The sequence below is a fragment of the Mauremys reevesii genome, linkage group 13 (assembly GCF_016161935.1).
Source record: "Mauremys reevesii isolate NIE-2019 linkage group 13, ASM1616193v1, whole genome shotgun sequence".
Taxonomy (NCBI): domain Eukaryota; kingdom Metazoa; phylum Chordata; order Testudines; family Geoemydidae; genus Mauremys; species Mauremys reevesii.
Genome location: NC_052635.1, coordinates 35016260 through 35035837, shown reverse-complemented (window position 1 = coordinate 35035837; position 19578 = coordinate 35016260). Strand labels below are relative to the sequence as shown.

The 19578-nt window shown below is 41.3% G+C and overlaps 1 protein-coding gene across 2 annotated transcripts in view; it reads left to right on the top strand.

Moving 5' to 3' along the window:
* The window catches only part of ATP9A (ATPase phospholipid transporting 9A (putative)), a 111310-nt gene extending 92486 nt beyond the window's left edge, over positions 1–18824 (top strand). For both annotated transcript variants that reach the window (XM_039498448.1, XM_039498447.1), the window contains exons 19-28: positions 4143–4241; positions 5409–5498; positions 5617–5761; positions 7555–7619; positions 8958–9113; positions 10519–10583; positions 11572–11680; positions 13445–13502; positions 15470–15673; positions 16941–18824. In XM_039498448.1, coding sequence (XP_039354382.1) covers positions 4143–4241; positions 5409–5498; positions 5617–5761; positions 7555–7619; positions 8958–9113; positions 10519–10583; positions 11572–11680; positions 13445–13502; positions 15470–15673; positions 16941–17077 — 1128 coding nt within the window. In that variant the 3' untranslated portion in view covers positions 17078–18824. The remainder of the gene's footprint in view (positions 1–4142; positions 4242–5408; positions 5499–5616; positions 5762–7554; positions 7620–8957; positions 9114–10518; positions 10584–11571; positions 11681–13444; positions 13503–15469; positions 15674–16940) is intronic.
* The last annotated feature ends 754 nt before the right edge of the window (positions 18825–19578 follow it).

Below are 19578 nucleotides of genomic sequence, written 5' to 3'. Positions count from 1 at the left end.
AGAATCAGCCAAGCTAGTCTTGTAAGTGGCTGCATGAAACACACAGTTAAAGTTAGCTTGGCTTGATTTCCTTTCTCTTCTGGCACCCAAATGATGATGTGCAAGTTTTGAGCACTGAGGTTGAAGCGCACGCATATGCATTTTTATGCTGTGATATATAGCCACCAGAGGGAGTCTGAACCAAAAACAGTAATGCACAAGGATTTTTTGTATGCCTTCTGGCTTTATATATGTCCATAACTTGTGCACCTACAGAATTAGCCATACACAGATGGGCAAAGCCAGGAATGATTATGGTTTGACTCTGCCTTTCCCCAAAATCTTGTCAGTCAGGTTCTAGGTTTACAAAATCAGGGGTGATCTGGAACTAGCTCTCAGTTGGAGGTTGAGTTGGATAAAAGGTTACCATTCTGGTTACCTATTTGAAACAGAAAATGGACAAAACCTTGCTTTGTATTGCAGAATCAAAACCAGGCTGTTTTAGATACAGTGCCCAGTTTACTTGAACTCCGAAAGTTTAATTTTATTTTATTTGGGGGGGCGGAAAGCGGGTCTCAATAAACAGTTTTAGCTTTGATGCCATCTCTAATAGTAACATAACTTTGCACGTCAGTGAGTAGCTCAAACAAACAGAATACAGTTCCTGTAGTTTCCATAGCAATATTTTGATTTTTATTAGTTAAATCTTGACGGTTTGGTCCAAAAATGTTTGTTTTTGTTTTTAACTTGGCCGAAGTCACTGCCTTGATGCTGAATGGATAGCCCTGTTAGTGACTGCATACATATTGCTGCAATTTACAGTAGATGTTCTGCGGCTCATGTTCTTTGGGATTCTGCATGTCAGTAGAGAATGAAGACTGAAGGCAGTTTTGTAATTCATTCTGGAGCTATCCGTTTTCTTTATTTCTTTATTATACTATCTTGTTAATTACAATAAGTGTCCCACCTGGCTTTTAGCTTAGTAAACTCCTTTTAGAGAATAAAACAAACAAGTGGATCCTTATTTGATCTGATCGAACAGGGGAAGGCTTGGAGGGAATTAAAAGCACTAGGTAAAGAATAGCCAAAACCCCAAATATTTATAGTGTTGAGGAAATTCCCTTCCAGATTATAGCAAATATCGGTCAGCACTGCTGGTCACAAAACTTTCTAGTGTCCTCGTTTAATGACTGAATTGTTTTCATATACACTGTCTTCATTTTCATATAATTAGGGCAATGGAACAGCTTCCGTACAAGGAGAGATTAAAAAGACTGGGACTGTTAAGCCTGGAAAAGAGACAACTACGGGGGGGAATGATAGAGGCCTGTAAAGTCATGGTGTGGAGATAGGGGAAATGTTATTTACTCCTTCACACAACGCAAGAACCATGAAACTAATAAGTAGCAGGTTTCAAACAAACATAAGGAAGTATACCTCTACCTTGATATAACTCTGTCCTTGGGAGCCAAAAAATCTTACCGCGTTATAGGTGAAACCACGTTATATCGAACTTGCTTTGATCCGCCGGAGTGCGCAGCCCCTCCCTCCTCCCCCCGAAGCATTGCTTTACCGCGTTATATCCGAATTCATGTTATATCGGGTGGCGTTATAACAGGGTATAGGTGTACTTCTTCACACAACTCATGGTCAGCCTATGAAACCCATTGCCAGAGGATGTTGTGATGGGTTCAAAAAAGAACAGGATAAGTTCATGGAGGATAGGTCTATCAATGGCAATTAGCCAAGAGGGTCAGAGACACAACCTCATGCTGTGGGTGTTCCTAAACCTCTGCCTGCCAGAAGCTGGGACCTGACAGCAGAGGATGAATCACTCAATAAATTGCCCTGTTCTGTTCATTCCCTCTCATAGAATCATAGAATCTCAGGGTTGGAAGGGACCTCAGGAGGTCATCTAGTCCAACCCCCTGCTCAAAGCAGGACCAAACCCAACTAAATCATCCCAGCCAGGGCTTTGTCAAGCCTGACCTTAAAAACCTCTAAGGAAGGAGATTCCACTACCTCCCTAGGTAACCCATTCCAGTTCTTCACCACCCTACTAGTGAAAAAGTTTTTCCTAATGTCCAACCTAAACCTCCCTCTCTGCAACTTGAGACCATTACTCCTTGTTCTGTCATCTTCTACCACTGAGAACAGTCTAGATCCATCCTCTTTGGAACCCCCTTTCAGGTAGTTGAAAGCAGCTATCAAATCCCCCCTCATTCTTCTCTTCTGCAGGCTAAACAATCCCAGTTCCCTCAGCCTCTCCTCATAAGTCATGTGCTCCAGTCCCCTAATCATTTTTGTTGCCCTCCGCTGGACTCTCTCCAATTTGTCCACATCCTTCTTGTAGTGTGGGGCCCAAAACTGGACACAGTACTCCAAATGAGGCCTCACCAGTGCTGAGTAGAGGGGAATGATCACATCCCTCGATCTGCTGGAAATGCCCCTACTTATACAACCCAAAATGCCATTAGCCTTCTTGGCAACAAGGGCACACTGTTGACTCATATTCAGCTTTTCGTCCACCATAACCCCTAGGTCCTTTTCTGCAGAACTGCTGCCCAGCCATTCGGTCCCTAGTCTGTAGCAGTGCATGGGATTCTTCCGTCCTAAGTGCAGGACTCTGCACTTGTCCTTGTTGAACCTCATCATATTTCTTTTGGCCCAATCCTCTCATTTGTCTAGGTCCCTCTGTATCCTATCCCTACCCTCCAGCGTATCAACCACTCCTCCCAGTTTAGTGTCATCTGCAAACTTGCTAAGGGTGCAGTCCACACCATCCTCCAGATCGTTAATGAAGATATTGAATAAAACCGACCCCAGCACCGACCCTTGGGGCACTCCGCTTGATACCGGCTGCCAACTAGACATGGAACCATTGATCACTACCCGTTGAGCCCGACCATCTAGCCAGTTTTCTATCCACCTTACCGTCCATTCATCCAGCCCATACTTCTTTAACTTGCTGGCAAGAATACTGTAGGAGACTGTATCAAAAGCTTTGCTAAAGTCCAGAAATAGCACATCCACTGCTTTCCCCTCATCCACAGAGCCGGTTATCTCATCATAGAAGGCAATTAGGTTAGTCAGGCATGACTTGCCCTTGGTGAATCCATGCTGACTGTTCCTGATCACTTTCCCCTCCTTTAAGTGGTTCAGGATTGATTCCTTGAGAACCTGTTCCATGATTTTTCCAGGGACTGAGGTGAGACTGACTGGCCTGTAGTTCCCTGGATCTTCCTTCTTCGCTTTTTTAAAGATGGGCACTACATTAGCTTTTTTCCAGTCATCCGGGACCTCCCCCGATTGCCATGATTTTTCAAAGATAATGGCCAATGGCTCTGCAATCTCATCGGCCAACTCCTTTAGCACCCTCGGATGCAGCGCATCCGGCCCCATGGACTTGTGCTCGTCCAGCTTTCCTAAATAGTCCCGAACTACTTCTTTCTCCACAGAGAGCTGGTCACCTCCTCCCCATACCGTGCTGCAGAGTGCAGCTGTCTGGGAGCTGACCTTGTCTGTGAAGACAGAGGCAAAAAAAGCATTGAGTACACTAGCTTTCTCCACATCCTCTGTCACTAGGTTCCCTCCGTCATTCAGCAAGGGGCCCACACTTTCCTTGACTCTAAAGCAGCTGGCACTGGCCACTGTTGGAAGACAGGATAGTGGGGTAGATGGACCCTATATGGCCATTCTTATGTTTAGTTTGTTCCACGCAGACATGGGTGGTGAGCTAACTGCAGTTGCATCATCTATTTTTCAGGCAGGGCCATGCAGGATCTGTTTGCAGCTGGGGCTAAAGATTTCTGTATAAAACTTGCTGAGGATGGGGATACATTCAGATGTCTGCCTCTTCAATTTATGTTTTGTGTTTTATCAGTGAAGTCTTGAAATAGATGAAAAAATTTGCAGATTTCATAACCCCCTATATGCTGAAGCATTTTTCAAACCCCTTAATTCCTCTGAGTAGGGGAATTCCCTGCCCTTTTTAAATGGGATTCTGTTATAGAGGAATTTGTTGAACACCACATGGGTTCTGTTTAAATATGGTCTATTTACATGCATGCATAAAGGCCCAGAGTTCCTAGAAGTTCCCTGCAAACATAATGTTTGTTAGGTTTTGTGTTAATTTGGGGATATAAAAATATTTTTAATTTCAGGTGTGGATGCTGACAGGGGATAAGCTAGAAACAGCTACTTGTACAGCGAAGAATGCTCATTTGGTAACCAGAACCCAGGACATTCATATATTCAGATTGGTGAGTAAGGTACACTTATTCCCTGTGGGTGAAATTCACCCTTCTCTGGACTTGTTCAAGGAACTAAGTTGGGGATGAGAAGGGATAGATTACCCGAATCTGCAAGCAGGCATTACTTCCATGGTGCTTCCTCCAGCCTGTGGTCTGGAATAATGGCTACTGCTCTGCACCCCCTACAAGGGTGGTTCTTGGCCAGTGATTTAGCGTAAGCAGAATACACACCTACCCCAGTTCTCCCCTTGAGTCTGATCCTGCACCTACTGAAGTCAGTGGCAAAGCTCCCATTGACTTCAGTAGTGTTGGATTGACCCTCTGTGCTGATCTGTTTGGAGCTAGCATGGAGCCCACCCCTGCGGCATACAAGAGTAAAGTGTCTTCCTCCCTTCCCCGCAAGGCTGTTCTGCCATACTGCCATGGTGGTTTGGCATCATGGAGGGCCTTGAGTGGGCACTATGCCAATAGATAACTTCACTCCTGTGAGCAGAGATAATAGTGAAATTGGGCAAGTCACTGATGATACTTGAGCTGTACAGTTTTTGAGGTTCCAGGAGGACAGTATAATAACTGTGTAGTTTCTCCTCATGGTTCCAAAAATACACAGTGTTAATGGCATCCCTTAGTCAGCCCCTAGACTGTTGCCTCACAACATGATCATTGCAGGAGCCATGTAACCCAAAAACCAGCCCACACCTTGGACCATTTATTTCAGCCTCCATGAGCAAAGGCCCTTGTGTAACTGCTGCTAATTTCTGGAGACACTAATAAGAAATCCAGGGTTGGTTTTCCAAAGGCTCAGCAAAAAATGATATGATGCATATTTCATAAGACTGGTGAATTTCTGTTCTTTCAAACACAGTTTTGGGCCCAAATCTTCAAAATTCTTGTGCATATTCAAACCCCACTCCCTGACAAGGGCCTGAGAGTTGAGGTTTGCACAAACAAAGAGGGCAATGGGGATGGGGATGTAAACGCCAATTTACACACACAAATGAAACTTGAATATGTGGACCTTAATTTCACCCTGTTTTTTGGTTCTGTTTTTAGTAAGAAGTATGTTTGATAACCTCATTGATTTGACAATGTCCTGGAGTTATGTGTTCGGGATTGTATTAATTAATGTTGTTCTCGCCAATCACATACTTTCTCAGCGGCTGTGCTCATTTCCAGGTGACTAACCGTGGAGAAGCTCATTTGGAGCTCAATGCGTTCCGTCGGAAACATGACTGTGCGCTTGTGATTTCTGGTGACTCGCTGGAGGTAAACTTCGAATTCTTATGACAGCTGTATAGGAGTCCCAAGGGTAATATGTGTGATTTGGTTTAGGGAAATGTATGCAGTATAATCATCTTTGAAACTTCCTTCTCCTGTAAAACAGGTGTGTCTGAAATATTATGAGTACGAGTTTATGGAGTTGGCTTGCCAGTGTCCAGCCGTGGTATGCTGCCGATGTGCCCCTACACAGAAGGCCCAGATTGTGCGCTTGCTCCAGGAAAGAACTGGCAAACTGACCTGCGCTGTAGGTGAGGAATGCATCTGCTATCCATCTCAGTCTCATTTTTATATTCACTTTTCTTTGAATTAATTTTTGACACATTGAAGAGAAACGGATTCAACTCTTCTCAAACAGGAGGGAAAAACATACAAGTCTGCTTCCCTTTAGTTAAAAGTTAATAGATCATTTTTAGTATTAATTTTTTTTGGAATATACGGTACACTATTTTCTTTTCCCAATTTAAGTGCTCAGCAAATAAAAAACCAGGGCCTTTGTCCTCTTGCTCTTTATTGCATAAAGAAGCCTGAAAGATTATTTTTATTGTTATTATTTAATTCTGCTTTTTTTATATATATACTAGAAATTAAGGTCAAACCTATAAAATTTTTCACTTAAGAAACATGGCTGAAAAATAATGAGTGGAACAGATATGCAGATATTCAAATGAGTTTAAAAAAAAGTAGGATTTTTTTGCTTTTAAGATAATACAAAATTGTTACTCTTTGGGATTTCTCTTAGAAAAGTGCTGGTCTTATAAACAGAACAAAGCAAATAGTGAAACTTTTTTGTGACCTATTCAGAAAAATAAATAACAAATTTTAAATCACTGTATTCACAAACCCATTATCCATTTTGTTTATGAACATTCGTGCAAATGTAAGTCTGTATGTGCAAATGTTCACAAATATAAATGTTATCCAAATCTGAAATAATTCGTTTACACAATGCATAATTTAACTTGTGGAGCTCATTAACACAATATATTATTGAGGCCAAGAACTAAACAGGATTCAGGAAAGGATCAGAGGTTAATATGGATGAGACTGTCCAGTTACATTAGATATGAATTAAAAAAAACTAGGACCTCCCATTAAACCAAGCACTTGAAGTACAAAAGTATTATGAAGTCAGTTGGTCTGCTCATGTGCTTAAAACTAAGTATGTACTTAAAGTGCAGTGCTGAATTAGTCATATAGAAAAGATAAACCCATATGCTTTAGGGCATAAACCAGCCACTAACTGTTGAAGTTAGGAAGAAATTTCCTTTATTATTATGTAAGACTAGTGTGACCTGGTATTGCAACTCTTCCGTTTTCGAACTAAGCAGTCTTCTTTCATTTCATGACGGAAGTGGAAATATTTTGTGACACCTCGTGACATCAATGGTAACAAGAAATAACAAATAAAATGAAAGTGTTTTGTGGAATAACCTATAAACTGAAACTGGGCATATTCATGAATTTTTTGGTGGGAGGAGGGCAGAAAAACTTCACAAATATTGAGGTTGGGTTTTGCAAAAAGAAGAGTGCACATTTCATCTGGAAAAATTGCTCATTGTGAAGCTAGAGAGACAAGGTGTATGAGGTAATATCTTTTTCTGGACCAATAAAAGATATTACTTCAGTGACCTTTCTCTCTGTCATATCCTGGGATGAACATGGCTGCAACAACACTCATTCTGAAGCTCTAATTCTGAGCCAAGCTGCTAACTTCTTCCATATTCTGGATGAAATTTCATGGCCTGTGTTATACAGGAGGTCAGATTAAATGATCTGGTGGTCCATTCAGGCCTTAAGATCCTACAAATCGATGAAAAATTGTGCAAGACATTTGAACACCCAATTCCTATTTAAAATTTAGGGCATCCATTCCTCCTAGCTTGCTTTCAACATGCCACTCTAATTTATTCTAATTCCCCATGGGCTAACGTCCCTTCTGACTGTAAAGTTTATGATTTTATTAATTCAGCTACATTCAGTAGCTATAAGAAGTGGCTCTCTTACCATATTCCCTGCCCTTTCTCTGTGCTCTAACATGCAGGTGATGGAGGGAATGATGTCAGCATGATTCAGGAGGCCGACTGCGGTGTTGGGGTTGAAGGAAAGGTGAGATTATGAAGCACATGTCATATTTGATACAACTTGTCATATAAATGCAGAGGCTGGTTTCCAAGTGCCCCTTTTATTGAATCCTTATTGATTCATGTCATAGAAAGAGCAGCTGCCTTGAGAAGAAACGATATCGGGCCAAAAACACTGGCCCTTTTCAGGCTAGGATGAAAAATAGTTTGGTAAACTGGGCAATCATTTAGCAAAACTCATGCTGATATTTACTAGAGCAGGGGTTGGCAACCTTTCAGAAGTGCTGTGCCGAGTCTTCATTTATTCACTCTAATTTAAGGTTTTCACATGCCAGACGTTTTTAGAAGGTCTCTTTCTATAAGTCTATAATATATAACTAAACTATTGTTGTATGTAAAGTAAATAAGGTTTTAAAAGTGTTTAAGAAGCTTCATTTAAAATTAACTTAAAATGCAGAGCCCCCCGGACCGGTCGACAGGACCCAGGCAGTGTGAGTGCCACTGAAAATCAGCTCATGTGTTGCCTTCGGCACCCGTGCCATAGGTTGCCTACCCCATACTAGAGGATTCTACATAGTCAGACCAGGCTACTTCATTCTTGCTTCATCGCTATACATAGATGCTCAAAACACCTGCGTTGTAGCTGGCCCTATAATATATTCATTAGAACTGTTTTGTATTAATTTGGAAAATGGTGACATTGGATCAGGAGTCCCACCACTTATTGTACAGAACTCCTACATATCGTGGAAGAAGAAGAATGCATTTGCCAACAGTATAAAGGCTGTGCATGAAATGGGCCAAAAAATAAAATCAAAGCTGTTTGAAAGCAACCTTGTGAGCCTAAAAGGTTGTGTTATAACTCATTTGCTGGCCCAGTAAATGGTGATATCCTATTATCTCTCATAGCCACTGCAGTACACTTCCCATCCAGACATTTTCATTGGAGTACTTGTGGTACTGACAGTGGGTGTGTTCCCAATATAGCATCTGGTAACGTATGTGATGTTAGTGCCACGCTAACGTGCATGCTGTGAACCCTAATTCACACACCTTCCTTCTGGGTTTGAACCATGAAACCAAATCGGAATTGTCCTTGAATGGTCTTTTCATTTGTTGTTTGAGTGTTGGGGGCGGGAGGTACAGGGAATGGGGGAGGCAGCTGGGGGCTGAGGGAGGAAATAGAGATGCTAAGATAATGGTTTTTCCTCATCCAGTGCTGTTAAAATAAATATATTGGGGGACGGGACAGAGTTGGTATTTTTACTGTCAATACTATTTAGGCATGTATTAACATTCATGGTGTTTCTTAATCTTATGTAATCTTGTGACCTCATGGTCTTTGATTTATTGACCTACATAGGAAGGAAAACAAGCGTCCCTTGCAGCAGATTTCTCTATCACTCAGTTTAAACATCTGGGCCGGTTACTGATGGTGCATGGAAGGAACAGCTACAAAAGATCTGCAGCTCTCAGCCAGTTTGTGATCCACAGAAGCTTGTGTATCAGTACGATGCAGGTAAATGGAGTGAATGGACTGTTCCATCTTGGCTTTGTGTGTGTGTGTCAGAGAGAGTGAGTGAGACTGGGGGGAGGAATGTGAAAAGTTCAAAACTCAAGCTTTTCCTTTCACATTTGGCACAGCCCCTGGCTCTCTTTGGAACTTTAGTAGGTTTGATCTTGAAAAGAAGGTAACCTTTTTTTGCATGAGAAGAGGCTCACCTCCATGTAAAGATGTTTCCATTTTGAACAGTCAGCAATTTTTTTTTCTCAAAATATTATTTTAAATTTCTTTTGGGCACAAAACAGTTTGCATCAAAAACATGTGAGCTTTGAGATTTCACGTATGTGTGAATGTGACAACAGCCATTCCATGGCAATGTTATAAAATATTGCATTTCTTCAGTATGAAATGGCTCCTAAAGCCTCTCTTCAGCAAGTTACTTAAGAGTGTATAACTTTTTAAGCACATGAGGAGCCCCACTGAACTTGATGGAACATCTCGTGTGCCTAAAGTTAGGTACCTTGCTGAATCAGTTCAGTCCTGTGGAGTACTGAGCGCTTTAGGGAGGTGCTGAACTCATTGGGAGTTGAGGCATGTATTACCCACATTAAGTGCTCAGCATCTTGCTAGACTGAACTGAAAGGGCTTGACTTCCATTGACTTCAGTGGGAAAAAGAATTGGGTCCTCAATGACAAAATACGTTTTCTGTTCACAGAATTTCAGGCATTTTTCATCATGTTTGCACAACTTCAGTATTGAGCAAGCAAGATTGATACGTATTTGTCAGTTGATTAAAAACAACAGGTTGTGTTAGACTGAGAGGAATTTAAAGAAACGTATGAGTTCATGAGCAGAATTCTGTCCTCAGCTGTGAGTGCAAGATGCTTGGACATATTTGGTGACAGCGGTTACTGTTTTTTAAACAAACATCTCATTTAAACAAACGCTTTTCCTGGTTTTGAGAATGCAGGTACCATCCCCATTCTGAGATCAAAAGTCCATGCTGGAGTTTGCCACTATCCTTTGTCTCCATCACTAAGTGCTAATACGTTTTACATTGTGAAAACATTCCTTCTAATTCCAGAGGGTTAGCTACACATATCTAAACACCTGTCCTTTAGGACATCTGGATGTAAACAGCAGGCTTTAGATGGAACACTCCAACCTCTCTTTTTTTGTGAGATTATATAAAGAGAAGTTTACCAAAGGGGTTCAGTTCTCCACTGTTTGCTGTTAAACATTCTCCTTCATCTCAGTTTGTGCAGGAGTCAAGGGAATGGATATTACAGTCTCTTGTCTTCATCTCAAGAATTTTGAATCTACTGCAAATACTTTTCAGTTTGGATAAAGTAGGATTTATCAAATATAACGTACACTGTAGCTTTTGAAGCCTGACAGTCCTTTTCTTTTCTTTGCTAGGCTGTCTTCTCATCGGTGTTTTACTTTGCGTCAGTTCCTCTCTATCAGGGCTTCCTCATTATTGGGTAAGAGCAAAACTGTTCAGAAAAAAATGTGAAAACCATGTGCAAAGTGAATAGATTCCTGTCTGAAAAGTGATACATGTGAAAGTTTATCAGAGGTATGCAAGTCTCCTTAGTATGTGTACTGGTAAGTACTCAGTAGTGCTCTGTATTGATGCCTACTGCAAATGCCACATCAGAAATTAGAGAGAGAGTCTCATCCCTGTTCCAGCCCCTGTAGGCTATGGTAAAAGGCCGGGTAGAGTAAAGGGGCTCTAAAAGCCCTGGATCTGGCCAAGGAAGAATTCCCCTGGTTCAGGAACTGAGGAGCAGGCTGTCTCCTAGTGATGTCTTTGAGAGCCGCGACACAGGGATGTGGCAAGGGTGAGGCTGCAGCATGTAGTGCTGTGGAGATTCTGGGCCGCAGTACTACCCATAGGAAGCTAGGCACAGGCTCTGTCACAGACATAGCCTGCTGGGGGACCCTTTTATCCCCCTCAGAGCATAAAGGTGGCTTAAAGTCACCTTAATCCTCCTCCTCCCTCTGGGCTTTGAGAGGCACAGCCCCAGATCTCACCCATACTACCTAAATTGCTATGCCAATGTCATTGTGCTTGCATAATATACATTTGCTCATGCTTTCAGATACGTGTTTAAAAAAAAGAAGAAAAAAAACAAAACAGCCCAACCCTCTGAACTGAATTACATAGTCAAATCCAGCACTGAAATAGTTCCATCTCTAAAAGGAGTAAAAACTCTATTGGAAAATGTGTAACATTGGTTACAATACCTGCAGCTTCCGTTTAGGAATGATTCTATTCATAAATTTAAAGTGGTAAATGTTGCAATTTTTTTGCTGTGCATAAAGTACTGTGTTCCATTTGAGTTTATTATGTGACTATTATTGAGATGCAGGGAGCAGCATATATTTCCTTTTTGAAGACTTGTGTATTCATTTTTACGGTTTAAACAATATGTGCTCTATTGATGTCTCCTGTATTGTTCTGCTCAGGTATTCCACAATCTATACAATGTTTCCAGTCTTCTCTCTGGTCTTAGACAAGGATGTCAAATCTGAGGTCGCCATGTTGTATCCAGAACTCTACAAAGATCTTCTTAAGGTCCAGTAGATCTTATTCTGTTTCTCTTCCATCTGCTCTATATATCATCTTTGGCTTGATTTGGAACTGGCTTTCAGAGAGACAAACGAAACACAATATCCATAGACATGGTACTTTATCGTATGACTCTAAAAGTACAGTTGTCATCAAGAGGCAAAATTCTATTTACAATTTTAACTTATTTTTATTTTCTCACACCTTGTTATGTTTGTTAACAGTTAGCTGCTTACTAGAACGGGCCAGAAAATAGAATTTCCATCCTGTGGGAAATTCTGAATGTTTGAAATTTTGTTTCCTTTCAAATCGGAATGAAATATCAGACCTCAGAATTTCCCACAAAAAAGGAATATTCTGAATTTAGAACATGAAACCTCCACCACTTGTCCTCAGTCTCTGTGTCCCCCCCAGCTCTCATCATGGCTTCTCACTTCCACCAGTGGTGGGTCCTGATGACATGAAGATGGGATGGAGCAGGCACTGACCCACCACCATGCTGAAGCTGTGGGAAGGGGAGAAAGTGATGGACCCAGCATTGTGCTGTGGGTACAGAATGACATGAACTTTAGGAGGAAAACCCACCACCCCCTCCTTTCATAGGATCATAGAATATCAGGGTTGAAAGGGACCTCAAGAGCTCATCTAGTCTAACCCTCTGCTCAAAGCAGGACCAATCCCCAGATAGATGTTTGCCCCAGATCCCTAAATGGCCCCTTCAAGAATTGAACTCACAACCCTGGATTTAGCAGGCCAATGCTCAAACCACTGAGCTATTCTCCCCCCCCTCCCCCCATTCTGTTGAAAATGTTGTTGAAATTGATGTGTTCCCATTAAATGGGTGGATTTTGTCAAATCAGTATTTTCCAATTGAAATCTGTTCTGTTGGAAAATTCTGGACTAGCTCTACTGCTTTTGATCTATTCAAAAACAGTAGTTCAGATGGTTTCTTGCATGGAGACTTGCCTTACAGGTGATCTAAAAAGAGAACAAAAGATTGGTTTTGTGCTGTTTTTGCTGCTTTATGATATGTACAGGAGGCCTGAAAGAGTTTTCTTTGTTTAAAAAAAAAAAAAAAAAAAAAAAAAGAGAAGTCCACTTGATTTGATTTTTACCTTAGAAATGTGAGGAATGCCAAGTCTTGCCACTCTTTTTTTTATTTTTCTGGAGAACTCTTTGAATGATTTGGGTATGTGGAGTAGAAACATCTTTAATTGAAGGGAAGGGTGAGCTGATTCTTCAACAAAGACATCCTTTCCCCCAAGAATTTCCATTAAACAGAGTCCAACAGAAGCAAAGTGAGTGTTTTCCAACAGTCTGAATAAGTCGCCTCCCATCTCCATCTGGTTTCACTCTCATGTGGTCTCTGAGGTCATAAACCACGAATTCTCCAACCATCCTTAGACCTGGTCTACACACAGTGTTTTGTACTGCTTTGTCAGAAGAGTGATTTTTATTTTTTTACATTTTTACTTATACCCAGAATTCCCCTAGTGTGGATGCAGTTATACTGGTAACCCTATACCATAACATAGTATATTCCCATTCCCGTACAGGAATAGCTATACTGATATGAAGCACTGTTTATACCAAAATAATTGGGACAGTATAGTCAAATGCCTATTATGCACCATGAAGAAGCACAAAAAAGACATCAATTTTCTTCCCTTTCCAGGTCACCTCTAAACCATCTATTTTAGATTTATGTCAGAGTTGCTTGATAAATTAGTTTTCAAAAGTCATACTTGCTGTCTTTCTTTTTCTTTATAGGGGCGACCGTTGTCATATAAAACATTTTTAATATGGGTTTTGATAAGTATCTATCAAGGTAAGAAACTGCACCTTTTTTCTCATAGTGTTCCCGTACCTGTCAGGAATTATATAGCTGTCCTGCTGTATTATCAAAAGTAGAGTATTGCTGAATAATGACCCTTTAGGATAGGGTAAAAATGGCCATTCCTTGCATCAGAACAATGACAGAAACCATCTTACTAATGCAAAAAAAAAAAATCACTTAAAACTAAACATTTGTAGCAAGTGGCTTACCAATATTTTGAAATACTGGGTCATGATAGGAGACAGCATGTGAGTCAGGAGATTTGGGGTCTGTTCCCACTGTGGCCATTGATCTGCTTTTTGACACTGGGCAAGTCTCCACCTTACCCCACTTCCGGTATCCCACCTGTAAAGTAAAGTTAATGACACTTGCCTTTGTTTTGAAAGCTATGAAGGGAAACCACTGTATAAACACATTATTATCTATTAGGCATAATAGTCCCAGTCCTGGTTACTACCTAGCTAAGATAATTGGCTTATTTCCAGCCAAGGAAATGACCCTTTCTGGTAGTGAAGAATCTGAAGAAGGTTCTAGTTCTTGAGATCAAATAACTTGCACTTTATCTGGGCTTTTATCCTCAAGTTGCTAGAAGCTATTAATAAAACTACTTTGGTTACCCTGTATTTGTTTCAAGTTTGGATGCACCCATTGGATTAGCTCCTAGGAAGTCAGCCTGTGGGTTTAAAAAAGAAAGAGAGAACCTCAAGCACAAGTGATTTCTGTTGCTATTAGCTAAGGAAGCATGCAACACGTGTACATATAGTGTTGAGGTTGTATAGTTAAAATGGCCATACTATCCTGTGACAAAATGATATTTTCCAAAACTCCTTTATCGACAGAAGCAGAAAGAAATGTGCCAAAATCAGCAGTTTTAAATGACATTGCCATCCTTAAATGGGGAGTGGGGGCAGCAATATAAAACCTCTTAGATTTCAGGGGATTAGTCTAATGCAGTAGAATGCTATGGCAGGAATAATGGTCTCCTGTTGCTATATAAATACTATGGCAAAGCCAAGACATTTATAGAAAGTTCACAAGTGGTGGAAAGTCAAAGCCAGAGGATGATGCATTGGGGAAAAGTTCCTTCTCAGATGAGGCCACTATTCTGTTACAGTATTTGGTTAAAGTGACTTCATATCTACTGTGCTAAATGACTAGAAAGCGGCAGGCTAAACAATTAGACTAGTTGCTAGCAGTGGTGTGCCTGACCCAAACTGAACAGCCCCAAATGCTGGAGAGTTCAGAGCTGGATCTGAACGTTGTGGCTCAGGCTCTAGTCCCTGATAGGGTTTCCCCACAGAAACTAGCATGTGATGGATGTTGGTGCCAATTACTCATGCTGCTGACATGAATTATTTGTGCAGGTGGCTGGGCAGGGAGTTGTATGAGCTTTCCAGCCCAGCCGGAATAGGGGCCCAAAATAATGCTTCCTTAATGCCACTTTAATTTGTGCTTGTTTAGGGTGGAGAACTTGGCCCAAGGAGGGCACAGAAAACATAACTATATGCACTCAGCGTCCCTACACCTTGTGCTTCCATCTGGACTTCAGGGCAGCACAGGAGAAGTTACAAGTGTTTGATATTTGTCTTCTCTTTTGAGTAGTGACTGTGCTCCTATTTCTGGAAGGACAAATAGATCACCTTAATCTTTGAGTGATCTATGACAGTAGCTAAAATAATACACTTCATATTTCCACATCTGTAAATCTGACATGCCCCTATGAAACATTGACCACCTGTGTAGTCTCTTATTCATTGCACAGAAGTTCTTTTATCTTCTTAATGCCATGTCATAAATAACTGATTTACTGTCCAACATGCATTACCAAAAGCCATTGCAAACTGTCTTAAGAGGTGACCTTATGTTTCTGCTCTTTCAGGACTGAGACTGATGTTTAGAACTTAGATTGATGTTTAGCAGTAAGATATCCAGCCTCTCTCCTTCTTTTTTCCTCACAGGTAGTATCATCATGTATGGAGCTCTTCTGCTGTTCGAGTCTGAATTTGTCCACATTGTGGCCATTTCCTTCACATCCCTGATTCTTACTGAGTTACTGATGGTGGCATTAACAATCCAGACGTGGCACTGGCTCATGATAGTGGCAGAGTTGCTCAGCCTCTCCTGCTACATAGCCTCTCTGGTCTTCTTACATGAGTTTATTGGTAAGGTTAAATATCTTATATTTCTTCAGGTCTTTCCAGTCAAATGTTTACATGCTTAACAAGAGGATAAGGGCATAAATTGGGCTCAGAACTGCTGATGAAGTTATCCCAGGGAGCAGATCCATTAGCTTGAAGGCAGTAGCAGACGCTCAGATTTCATTACACAGTCCAGCCACTAGAGAGGGACAAAGACACACTTGGCCAATATGTTACACATTGGCCGGGAGTCTCATCCTGGCCTTCAGGGCTTCGCAGCAGTTCAGATACCCACACAAGACACCACTTGATTGGGTCATCTATGGGGATTGAACCTGAGACCTCTGAATGGAAAAGCATCACCCTCTGTGGCTGGAGTGAAAGACCATGTCCATTAGCTGGATGTAGTAGTTGACTCACTAAAACTTGTCTCAGTTTCTTTATTTCATCTGGACTTTTGTCTTATATTTTCATTTGTCTAAATGGAAGACACATCTCACGTGCTAGAAGAAAACAGATAATGAATTCCACATTTCCCTGGGCAGTCAGCCTGTTAAATATCAGATCCCTGCTGCGTGTTTCAGTGTACTATCAGGGACCACAAGATGTCACTACTTCCCCCAGAAAGCCTTGCAAACTCCCAGGATGATATCCTGCTGCAGAATAAAACAGCCCTCTTATTTCCTTGGTTCAAAGCCTCCATGTGCAGTAAGGCTATCTCTTACACAAGAGTATTGTGGCTCATCTTTGAATGCACTTCAAATATATCCATAGTGCTTCTGTGATTATATATATTATGCTGCATGGTATCTGAATGAACCGAGATGATTCATATTCAGCACTACTAGCAAGTTAAAGAAAAAGATCTCCCAGAGCTAAAATCCATCTAGAGACCCTTTAAAGGAAGCTAATGTAGTTCATTTTGCCAGGGAGGTGAAGGATTTCAATATTCCAAATCGGGTTTATATCCATAATTATCTATCTAGACAAAATGTCGTATTGAAATGAGATGAGCAGTGTGTTAGGGAGAAAGATGTATCTTCATGAACGAGAAAGGAAGAGAGCAAGAGGTGGTTGGGGAACAGAAATTGCATTGGTTTAGAAAAAAAAAGATAGGGAGCAAAAATGCTGTTTTGTGTGTGTGTGTGAGGAGGCGGTTGTTCCGAAGCTTTACTGGGCTACATTTCCCCCCCCTGAAGCTTTCACTTTGAGCTTTGATCCTCCCCACACAGTGCAATTCTCACTTCAGTCTACAGCCCATCTTCATTGCTTCTGTGCTCTTTCCTTGCAGATGTTTACTTCATTGCAACCTTGTCGTTCTTGTGGAAGGTCACAGTCATCACTCTGGTGAGCTGCCTTCCCCTCTACGTCCTGAAGTACCTGAGGCGAAGATTCTCTCCCCCAAGCTACTCGAAGCTCACGTCATAGAGCTGCTCGGTCTACAGAGCAGAGACTAATTTTGCACACTGCGGAGAGACAGAAATCATGTATTTGTCATTGTAAGAACTATGTCCGATAGGATTATGCAGTTATCAATATTATGTGCTGCTTTAATGAAAAAGACTAAGACTAAGAACTGCAGTAAATTGAAACCTAACAGTAAATAGAGTCTTCTGGGGAGGTGTAGGGCACTTGATAGTTTGTTCAGTCTTTGTCTTGCTTAATTGGGGTCAAATGCATGTAACTTCAATGATGATTGGTTTCTCATGTGAGATCAGAGTACCTGAAAGCTGCTAAATGACCTTGAAGTTTATACATGACAGATGTTTTGTTTTGTTGTTTAGTTTAAATGTCTGTGATGTTCCTTGCATTGTGTTATATTTTTATATTATTATTTATCTTTTCAATTCAGGTAGAGCTAGTTTTTGTGTGTCTGGTGGAGTCCCTTAAAATAGGTGATGTACTGTATTACCAACAGCTGACTACTGGGTGGTGTCATGCTGTTTTGATTGTAGGGTTCCAGTGTTGAAACAGATCTATACATAATTGAAAACCTGACTAGTTGAGTTTTTCCTTCAATCAAAATGAAGGATCTGAATGTAGAAAATCTAGTGTGTTTTGATGATTTCCAGCAGCTAATGCACATTGAGAAATATCATTCAAAAAAGGGAAAATTCCATTTTGTTTAGCTTTTGTGCTTTTTGTTAAAAGGAGCTGATGATATACAAATAACTACAGTACATAGTTATGTTATAGGAGCAAATTACCTAAATTCAAGCAAAGCCTTTTGGAAGGAAACTTGCAGCTGATCGGCTTTTGAATGTGTTGACAGCATAAGAGACTCATCCTATTCTGCAGACAATGTGGCAGACGTGTCTTGAATCCTTGGAGACTGAAAGGAAAGGTCACAGGGCTGCTACTCTTCACAGTTACATAAAATCTGTTTCCTGTTAGGATGAATTAATGAAGATGAGCTGCAAATAAGCCTAGGCAGTCCTCTACACGCGCCATTCATGACACCGTCTACAAAGAGAGGTAGTTTGAGATAACTATAGAATTTGCATTGTTTAAAACTGGAACTTGCCTCAAAAGACGTACGTTTTGAGAGCAGTCAGAAACTGAGCCCATGCACAGGATGGTAGTTTATTTAATGTGAAGCACAGATAAGATTTCCATTTGTTTTAACGAGCAAAATTCCCAGAAGGGGTGTGTTTGGTTTTCTGTTTGTTTGTTTGTTTTTGTTAATTAAAAAAAGCATTGACCTGCATAATTTATACAGCATTCCTTGCGGATGGAGACATAAATATATGACTGGAAAGCTTAGAAGTATGGCAATGAGCTAATAGAGGCTTCCACCACTGTCAGTGACAGTGACGTTTATCTAATAACTGTTTAGTCTGTGATAAATGAGTTCTCTGTCCATCCAGCTCTAGTGAAGCAGAATCCACATCATAAAAACCACCTTCATAACTGGAACTAAGCACCCTTATTGGCAGGGTCAGCAGGGAGGCCAGCAATGACTGATCCAAATACCCTGAACTCCCATTGCGGTGTTTTTAAATTATGCTCATGTCAGAGCAGCAGGGTGTACCCTTTCTGCCATAGTGTACCTCTTCGATGCGTTGCCAACTTCTGTTTCCATTGCTGCAGATCTGGCACTTTCGCAAGCATTCAAATGATAAATAAAATTTTCTGGCTTACAAACTTGAATGCAGAATTGGAGCAGCGTTTAAAAGGAGATCTGTAGTGGGCAGTGGCTTGCACCTCTGTGTTTTGGATTATCAGCTCCAGAAAACCCTAGCATTACTCAGTTGTCTCACTTGCACTAGGAAATCTAATCTCTCCGAAGAACATGCTGCATGACATGGCTACCCTGGATACATGTGGGTCCAACAAAGGCCAAGTAATGCAAGTTCCAAACACTTTAGCAACCTTGAAAGGAGTGGGTGTCTGTTATTCATTTCATCACATAAATGGCTGAGAAGCAGGAGGAGATGCGTGCACATGCTCTGCAAAAGCCCTTATGACCTGTCATTGTTTCTCAAAGAAGAACCCCCGGGAGAAACGAGGAGCATGAATTGAAGCAGTATCTAGGACGTTCCCAGAGTGGGTGAGTCAGAACCTGCTGCTTTTCCATTCTGTAGAACCAAAGGATCAGTTGAAGTATATTGATTTCTGCCCTGTGGATTCTGGGTTATGTACATAAGTGGAAATCTTCCTGGATCTCCTCCCTCTTCCTGACAGCTTGTTCCTCTTTCGAGCCATGTTGCCAATGGCCCTGTTCCTCCAACAGGGCTCAAGGAGCATGAAGTTCATACTGGAGTTCCTGATGGGAAACCTCCTGTGCTCAGAAGAGAGCATGCCGTGCTCTCTACCTTCACATTCTCTGAATTGACCTGAAGGGGCTGCCAGGAGCCTGCGGGAAAAGGGAGCCTGCACTGTTGGCTCTTTTCACCCCTGCTATGTGTTCTAGAGCCCTTTTGTCCCCT